The sequence below is a fragment of the Leucopleurus acutus genome (genome assembly GCF_964270905.1).
Source record: "Leucopleurus acutus genome assembly, chromosome: 8".
In the NCBI taxonomy this organism is placed as follows: domain Eukaryota; kingdom Metazoa; phylum Chordata; class Mammalia; order Artiodactyla; family Delphinidae; genus Leucopleurus; species Leucopleurus acutus.
In genome coordinates, this window is record NC_139151.1 from 68,754,386 (window position 1) to 68,762,873 (window position 8,488).

The 8,488-nt window shown below is 42.2% G+C and overlaps 1 protein-coding gene across 1 annotated transcript; it reads right to left on the reverse strand.

Moving 5' to 3' along the window:
• Positions 1-4,574: 4,574 nt before the first annotated feature.
• On the reverse strand, positions 4,575-7,933 carry LOC309965959 (calcitonin receptor-stimulating peptide 2-like; the record flags this gene model as incomplete). Its single annotated transcript, XM_082845826.1, has 3 exons — positions 4,575-4,734; positions 5,152-5,283; positions 7,848-7,933. The coding sequence occupies 3 exons, from the start codon at positions 7,931-7,933 to the stop codon at positions 4,575-4,577; spliced, it is 378 nt and encodes a 125-aa protein (XP_082701952.1).
• Between the last annotated feature and the right edge of the window lie 555 nt (positions 7,934-8,488).

An 8,488-nucleotide genomic window follows, 5' to 3' on the forward strand; every position in this document is an offset into this window, starting at 1 on the left:
AAAGGTCGATGGAGATGGCCTAGGATGGATATTGGCATTGCAGCTGGAGCACAGTGATGCCGAGGCACTAGGAGTGGAGTGATATCACCTACTGGGTGTCTGAGGTCACCCCTGCCTGCCTTCCCCAACATCATTCAGCTTGCATTGTCTGGCTGGCCACAGCTGTTACGCAGTATGGTACTTGGTTCAAGAGTGGCCCCTTTCCATTATTTATTTTCAAAAATGATTAATTTCCATTTCAAAAATATCCTCCCATTCACTTAAGGTAAGGAGCATTTCTCCTTTGGCATTCTCCCCCTGCCTACATTAGCGGAGGAGGGCTGTAGCCTTGACAGCAGCCTGACTCACTAACGGCACCGATGAGATGCCTCATCTCCACCTCCACTGCCCCTTGGGGACAGTGTGTGTGGGAGGTCTTCACGACTCACTAAAAGTCTCTCAGAACACAGATCCTTCCCTGTCATCATTTTCATCATTTATGTTCTCTCAGCGCTCAGCAAAGAGAAGTAGCTCTCTTTGTTCCCCCTCCCTGCATTTGCTCCTAGAGTGATAGAAAACAACCAATATTATGTTTGTCTGTGGACTTTATCAGGACAGGGATGTTTGGTAGAACAGGAAATGAAGTATTTCGCTGTTTCATGGTAGAGAGCCCATCTTCAGTATGCAGGGCTGAATGGGTGCCTGGAGAAATGTGAAAACCCTGTACATGGCTCTGATATTTCTGTGTGCAGACAGGTAATGGTTTCAACAGAGAGTCTGTGCTCCAGTGAGAGCCTCTTTGTTGAGCTTTGGGAGCCTCCCTCCAGGACGCATTCTGAGGGCTGCATGCCGTTCCTGGATGGCTGCTCCCCTGGCCTGAGCCCTGGGTGCTCTCCCAACCCCCCACCCCAGCACACAGCGATGCAATCAGCAATCAGCACAAGGTGCCTCCTTGGCACATTTCATGATGTGCACTCACAGTTGCATTTCATCAGAATGGAAGGGAGTGAGAGTCAAGGAAGTGCCTAGCCGAGCCATATTGGAGCCTGAAGCAAAAGAAAAAAATCAACAATACTGATGTTGGCTCATTAAAAATTTGATATCTTGTTCATCATGGATTTTTTGCATTAATTTTGATTTTAAAGTGTTACATTAGAATATTATCTTGATTACTAAGTATTTCAGTACCCTCTTATTTTGCTCCCAAGGTTAGTGCCTCACATGCCTCACCAGAGTCCCAGCCCTGGGATGTAGGGAACCTAAATGATGATTTTAATGGCAAAGTGGTATGTAGGAACTGGGTTTGTGCACTTGGATTTTCCTGACGCTCCTAGGAGCCAGGTACTGAGGTGAAGCTGGTGGAGCGTGGCACCTCTGCATGGGATTTGAGGAGCCTTATGAAAGTCTCCCTTTGACCACTACAAAAAAGTCCCCACCTTGCCTGAAGTTCAATCTTTATCATTTAATTTATATGAGTTAAACATTCCCCCAAAGAGGCTAAGTTGGAAAATGTAAACCCTGATGGCAGCAAAGTGATAGAAAGTTCCTAAAACTGCGCTTACACGTGAATGTGTTTATTCCAGCATTTTCTTAGAGGCAGGACAGAATGGGAGGCGTGATGACACTGATTTGTTGGAGTTATTGGCATGGTCATGTTGGTAGGTGTGGGGACTTAAGAAAGGGATACAGAAAGAAAATAGAGGTTTTCAATGAGAAACTTCTTTCCCTTCACAATTTTCCAAAGGCTGCAGACAGATCACACTTCTCCCAGGAGTCATTCCTGCCGTTTCCTGGGGATACTCAGCCAACCACCCTCTGCCACTGCCTCTCCTCCAGCACCCTACTGGTCCATCATCTAATCTTGACATCTTTTGTTTCTTTTCTTGTATTTAAAGAGATTAGAAGTCTAAAGTGGATGAACACTTAGTCACCATCTTGTTGAGACCCTCTTCCAAACGTGGTATCTGAGACTCAGTGGAAATGTAATTCTCTGTCCAGGGTCACACAAGGCAGCACCAGTGGAACCAGAAGTCTGGGCTCTGGACTTGCCACATGTTTCTTCAGTCATTCATCACAGAATTACTGAACACCTACTAGACTAGATGCTGGAGATGTAATGGTGAGCAAAACCAGTCATGGTCCCCACTTTCCTGGGATTTACAGTCTACTGGGGGATGTGTACATAAATAATCACAAATAGATATATCATTACAAATAGTTAAGTTTTCTACCGGTATCAGTGTTATACCATTTTGATGGAAATGTAGAAACCATGCTACATTTGGGCATCTTTGCCCTTCTCTCTCTTTAAATATTGGATTGGCCAAAAAGTTCGTTCGGGTTTTTCTGTAATGTGAAATGCCTGAACGAACTTTTTGGCCAACCCTAAATATAGTTTTTGGTGTTTCCCCTATATGCGTTGCACACCATGTCAGATGGTGTAATAATTTTTGCTTCAACCATCAATTTTGCCCATTCTGATGTTTTTTTTCCTAAAGTTCCAGACTTTCTTCTTTTGTTTCCTTCTCTGATTAGAGAACTTCCTTAAGCCTTTTTTTTTTTTTTTTTTTTTTTTTTTTTTGCGGTACGCGGGCCTCTCACTGTTGTGGCCTCTCCCATTGTGGAGCACAGGCTCCGGACGCGCAGGCTCAGCGGCCATGGCTCACGGGCCCAGCCGCTCCGTGGCATGTGGGATCTTCCCAGACCGGGGCGCGAACCCGTGTCCCCTGCATCGGCAGGCGGACTCTCAATCACTGCGCCACCAGGGAAGCCCCCTTAAGCCATTTTTTAAAAATTATTTCTTATTGGAGTATAGTTGCCTTACAATGTTGTGTTGGTTTCTGCTGTACGACCAAGTGAAGCAGCTATACGTATACATATACCTTGAGCCATTTTTAAGAGTAGATTTACTGGCACAGATTTCTTAGTTTTCCTTCATTTGAGAATGTTTTTATTTCCCCTTTCATTTCTGAAGAATATTATCTCCAGATATGCAATTCACAGTTGACAGTTTTTTCTCTCAATTAAAAAAAAATAGTTAAGTTTTCTGATGTAAAGAAACAGTTTTATAAGCCTGTATAACACAGGAAATGGGATCAGTGTTGGAGGTCAGAAATTGCTGCCTGGGGCACAGAACTAGCTTATACCCAGGGACTTGTCTTCTCCACAGTCATGTTGACTGCAAGGTTTACTGTTCTTCTCAAGCAACTGGACTTCTATGGGACTTTGAGCACCAAGTAGGAAGAGAAGGGAAAGTGGATGTGACAAATCCATTCTTTAAGTTGTGAATATCGCTCAGAGAGCCACTTCAGTCCTAATTTGAAGCCTTTTTACTCTTGCTCTGCAAAAGATTTTGATAAACATTCTTATACTGTGCTTCTAAAAAGGGTAACTTTGAAGAAGCAAAGTAAACAGCAGGTTAAATTGAACATGCTCATTAAAGAACATTAAAGTTATTTTAAGAAGATTCTAACTTAAGTGTGCAGGGGAAATGTGTGGTGTATTTTTGGAAGATTTGGCTAAGTTTTGTTTTTTTTTTTTTAAATCAAGAGTTTGGTTGCCATTTAGTAAACATTGTCAGGGCTTCTCTGGTGGTCCAATGGTTAAGACTCTGTGCTTCCACTGCAGGGGGCACGGGTTCGATCCCTGGTTGGGGAACAAAGATCCCACATGCCGTGAGGTGCGGCCAAAATAAATAAATAAACAAAAATAAATAAATAAACAAAAGCATTTAAAAAGCATTGTCAGATATGTTATCACTAAAAGATCTCACAATCAAAAAACTTATAAGGACAAAACATGTCTGTGAAAACTAAGTTAGTTTGAATCCATGATGGATGTAATACCCCTTGGCAAGGTTGGCTGACAGGGTCCTGATTTGCTACCAGATAAGCCAATGAGACATGAGTTATATTTATTGAACACGGAATCAAATATTAAAAAGATGCACACTAGATAACTACAATGATTTATTCTGCATTGAGCTTTAGTTTATTTCAAGGAAAAGAGTGTTTTCAATATCAAGAAGCATGTGTATATATGTGTCTTCCATGCTATTTTTTCTGCAAGTTGCTTTCACTGCAAATTAAAGAAGTAGAGTTCAGCTGCTAACATGTATCTACTATAGTTGCCTTCAAGTTATATGGGGAAACTGAGCCTCAGAGAGGGTCTGGCCCATGGTGACATAGTTAGCAGAGGACAAACACAATATTTGAACCCAACTCTATGCTCTGAATCCAGATGTACATAACATTGTAAGGAATACTTCCAAAGGGTAGAGTCTTGCCTTTCAAACTCAAAAACTAGAAGATCACAATTATAACTTCAGGGAACAGCGTTTTAAGTGAAGAGGTTCTATATTTCCTGGCAGATGATCTTAGTGTCACCAGGAGACACTGGAAAAATAAAAATAAACCCAAGTTAGAGGGATTTCAGTTATTGAGACTCTCTGTTATATATCCAGCCACTACAGATTTTTTTATGATACATGCCCAGGGAGGGTTAGAGTGTGACCCGCACCCCTGCAATAATACCCAGCCACCAGCCATGCCATTCAAAGTACTAGGGCGGTCACCTTCCTGGAGTCATTTCACTCTTCAGGCCTGCAGGTCCCTGTGGTGGTGGCCAAAGGCTTTGGAGCCCACGTTGGTGGGCATGTAGTTCCTCTTAATCACGCTCCCAGATCTGCTCAGCCAGCCTGCCATCTTATGGGTCACGCAAGTGGCAGTGTTGCACGAACTCTTCTGGGCAGTGATGCTGATTTGTAGGATGGAGAAAATGAGAAGGCCTGTCAGTGAGAGGTTGAGGGCAGATGCTGCCCTATGGGATCATCAGTGGAAAATTACTACTCTGAGAGGCACCAGTGAACCTTAAATGTTTCTGCTAAATACAATCATCACAGCAGAAAATCAAAGGGTTTTAGGGAAAATGCCACAATCACTCCCTGTAGACATTTTCAGGGGTGTCAGAAGACCAAAGATGTCTCCGGGTTAATGTTCTTGGAACACAGAACTGTAACAGCCAATCTTTCATGTGTAAATTAAACACCAACCAAGGCTTATGAGATGAGAGAGAGATTTATGGCACTATACCCAATCTCATTCTTAAGTATACCCCTTCCTGGTAAGCTGGGGGAAGGGTAAGCCATGTTCTGGGAGGGGTGCAGAGATTTACCTGAAGCTCTCTTCCTCATGCTCCAGCTCACTGGCCTTCATCTGCACATAATACTTCACCATTGCAGCCAGTAGGAGGCGCGATTCCTCCTCAGTGAGTGTAGCAGGTACAAAGCCACTTTCCAAGGCCGACCTAGGGAAGGGAAGGAAGCCCAACTCATGCTCTGAGCCCCTGCCTACCCGCACACCGCAGGATAAGCAGCCAGCTTTCTTGGTTTCTGGGGCTTCCACTGAGGATGTGGCCAACCCAATTCTCTCTCTCTTTTTAATTTCTTTTTTTAAGGTTTTAAAAATAACATTTATTTCTTAAAGGTTAACATGTGCAGGGCTTCCCTGGTGGCGCAGAGGTTGAGAGTCTGCCTGCCGATGCAGGGGACACGGGTTCGTGCCCTGGTCCGGGAAGATCCCACATGCCGCGGAGTGGCTAGGCCCGTGAGCCATGGCCGCTGAGCCTGCGCATCCGGAGCCTGTGCTCGGCAACGGGAGAGGCCACAACAGTGAGAAAAAGTTAAAATGTGCATAATAAGAAACCAAAAAACACAAGAAACAAAAAACAAAGTCATCCATCATCACAAGCAGTATACTGATGTGTCCTTCTAGATCTCATTTGTGTATTTACACAATTAAGCATCCATTTTTATGTAATTAAGATCATACAGTTATGTATCATGCTTGTTCACACATCATTTCAAAGTCCTAAAGCTATGAGTATTTTGATAACCAAGAATACACTACACCAACTCAATCTGGAAGGAGAAAAATGTAATCCTGCCTTTCTTGGTGACAAAAATTTCAGAAAAGACAAAAATGGCAACAGGCCTCTAGACAAAGATATTGGCAAAGTTATGATTAAAATACTACATTCCCTTAATGTTCAATTAAAAATGAGACATAAAGAAACAGAGTACACAAAGTATAATGCTTTTAAGAGGATTCATTATCCAATCTAAACTATTAAAGTGTTAGCAAGGAGGTATGTTTCCATTGAATTACTTAACAATATATTCCTATAGTACAGCCAAGAGATGCACACACATCAATGGTTATCATCAAGATATAAATATGAACATGTCCACATACATCCCTCCCTTTATACTTCCTTCTGCCCCTCTGCTGCCAACCTAATGAACACGTCCTGACATACATTTCTCAGAGACGGTTTAACAATTCCATGTCCAAGATGCTGCTTTTTCATGAATTATAACAAACATATTTACAAGTTGGTTAATTCACTAGCTCTACATTTTACCATATATTGTCACTTCAGGACATCTAAAAAAGCCTAGATGTTGCAAAATAATGAATGAACCTTGTCTATAATAAACATTGGTACTTTACAAAAATGCACATATAGACCTATGGTTATAACCTAAAATTGTTTTCTATACGGAGATATTAGCCAAGAGCCCTTTCCCTTCACCCTTCCTCTTACCCCTTCTCCAGCATTTCAACGACTAAGTACAAGACTACATCTAGCTCCAAGATGTGGATTAACATAGACACTCCCAGAAGATATAGCCCTTCCTAAAAACCAACAAAAGGGCATTTATTAAGGGATTATTTTACTACTCTATTTTTAATATACTTTGGGCATTAGGACTTTCTTATTCTTTAATACACAGCAATATTAACTAAAACACACAAATAGAACAAGGGTTAGACAATCTGAACTTGTCTAAAGACTCATGGGCACAGATCCCTTCTCTGCATTTCCTTCCCTGTCCCCTCTTCCCTCCCCGACTACCCAATGAACAGTCAGCCTACTCTCCAACACTCAAGTTTAACAATTCCACTCCCCAAATATAACCATTTCTATGAATTAACAGAAAAAAGTACGTAAAATGTATTACCTTAACTCTCTACTTTCAACATATGTTGTGCACTTTTACACATCTAGAAAGACTAGATGATTCAAATAAGGATTTCAGTTTGTCCACTATCTATACACATAGTAGCAATGAATAAACTGCACACAAAGGCTTTAATCTCAAAGTGTCTTCTAAACAGGAAAACTCTGGCCTAGAACCCTTCCCCTTTTCATCTCTATCAACCCAGCCCAGTTCTCAATGGACAGGGCATGAGGCATGTATCCATCCAAAAATGCCACTTCACCAGGATTTAGGTTCTGGTGTGACCTAAAAGAAGTGGTTTGCTCCAAGTGGATTATATAGACTTGTGAAAGGTGATGGTTAGATTTTCAAGAATTTTATGAGCTTAGTGTAAATACAGCCATTATTAAAAATTAAATGATAATGATTTGAATCTGAAAATGATTTCAGTTTAATATAATTTGAATAAAGGTGAGAAATTAGATGAAAACATCACATAGATATAATAACAAACTTATTGGGAAAGTAATTAGCAGATTAGGATGCAATTCATTGATCAAATTATGGTAAAAGTAGTAAACAGGTTTGCTAAAGATAGAAATGTTTGGTAACAATCAACAAAAGCATGCTGTGAGGTTCAATGAGTTACAGTATATGAAATTTACAAGGAGTATCCTGTATCTTATGTGTGTTTGTAAACTGTGTGATACACATCTTTGTATCACAAAAAATTTATGATAAACTTATATACATGTTTACATTCATACATTACCCGCCACCCCATAAGAGCCAGATTCATCACAGCACAACTTAGAACACAGAATTATAAGATTGGGAGTTGGGAGTGCTCCTGGCAGGGCTGTCTCACCTGAATGGCGCTGAGTGCAGCACACCTGCCTGGTACAAGACCAGGATGCTGAGGACCAGGAAGGGGGGGAACTTCCAGAAGACCATGATGACTCTCTGCAAGGGAAGAATAACATCAGCACCTGGAGAATAACAACTTCCATGAGCCCACAGACCCAGGCTCTGCTCCTGCCTCTGCCCCTAACTCCCTTGCCTTCTGGTTTCATGCTAGTCATGTCAATCAAATTCACCATCATTTCCTGCTCAGCAAAATGGACTGCTGGAAAATCCAGTAAGGCTGCGGCATGCTTGGTTTAGCAAAGAAACCTAGTGGGACAACTGGGTGAGGAGGTCTTAGTCTATAGCCCCCGCCCCATCACTCCACTCACTCTCACATACAACCTGTTGGCCAGGACTCCTGGAGGACAGAGTCCGAGTACCTGTCACCACAGCTTTTCCCACTGTGCAACCCAGAGCTGTCCTCCTGGTGCCGGGCTTTTGCACATACATGGAGGGGGGAGGGGATTACCGAGGACAAATTTCTGCCGTTGGAATCCCTGAGAAACTGAAGAACCACATTCTACTGCTCAGCTGCTCCACACTTTGGTAGAGAATGCCCTGTAAGAATCAAGCTGGAAGGGTCTCAAATTGGAACCCAGGACT